This window comes from Olea europaea, unplaced genomic scaffold (assembly GCF_002742605.1).
Source record: "Olea europaea var. sylvestris unplaced genomic scaffold, O_europaea_v1 scaffold3654, whole genome shotgun sequence".
NCBI classification, from domain to species: Eukaryota; Viridiplantae; Streptophyta; class Magnoliopsida; order Lamiales; family Oleaceae; genus Olea; species Olea europaea.
Genome location: NW_019255804.1, coordinates 10299 through 11008, shown reverse-complemented (window position 1 = coordinate 11008; position 710 = coordinate 10299). Strand labels below are relative to the sequence as shown.

At 45.9% G+C, this 710-nt stretch overlaps 1 protein-coding gene across 1 annotated transcript; it reads left to right on the top strand.

Moving 5' to 3' along the window:
* Window positions 1–6: 6 nt before the first annotated feature.
* LOC111386667 (ribosomal protein S12, mitochondrial) lies at window positions 7–421 on the top strand. Its single transcript, XM_023011130.1, has one exon. The coding sequence runs from the start codon at window positions 20–22 to the stop codon at window positions 395–397; it is 378 nt and encodes a 125-aa protein (XP_022866898.1). The 5' UTR covers window positions 7–19; the 3' UTR covers window positions 398–421.
* The last annotated feature ends 289 nt before the right edge of the window (window positions 422–710 follow it).

Below are 710 nucleotides of genomic sequence, written 5' to 3'. Positions count from 1 at the left end.
AAGGACAAAGGAAATAGCGATGCCTACATTAAATCAATTGATTCGTCATGGTAGAGAAGAAAAACGGCGCACGGACCGTACTCGAGCTTTGGATCAATGTCCCCAGAAGGAAGGAGTATGCCCGCGTGTTTCAACGAGAACACCGAAAAAACCTAATTCAGCTCTACGTAAGATAGCCAAAGTACAGTTGAGCAATAAACATGATCTATTTGCTTACATTCCAGGCGAAGGTCATAATTCGCAGGAACATTCTAAGGTCTTAATAAGAGGAGGTAGAGTAAAAGATTCGCCAGGTGTGAAATCCCACTGTATTCGAGGAGTCAGGGATTTGCTGGGAATTCCGGATCGAAGAAGAGGCAGATCCAAATATGGTGCGGAAAAACCCAAATCGATATGAATGGAAGATGCCTCTGGAACTAGTTTTTCTCGGTCAGTATAAGGAAAGTTTATCGAGCTCAGGTATGGGCGACTCAATCACATGTGCTCGACTGAATATGCAGCCACGGAACTGCTAAATCCCTCGTGAGACTCCAGTTCCGGTCAATCGTGTCAGCCTTCATCACCGCTGCTTTGGCGACCCGACTGAACGAATGCGGTGACGCGACTTGTGTAGCGAGGAGCTTTCCGCAGTGAATTCAATCATTCAATCTATGAATCCACAGTGGGACGTTCTCAATCCAAAGTGGACTTTTGGGTCAAAGCCTAGACAA

Bases quoted from the DNA above. Each gene is read 5' to 3' on its own strand.
- LOC111386667 (XM_023011130.1), top strand. From the start codon at position 20: ATGCCTACATTAAATCAATTGATTCGTCATGGTAGAGAAGAAAAACGG.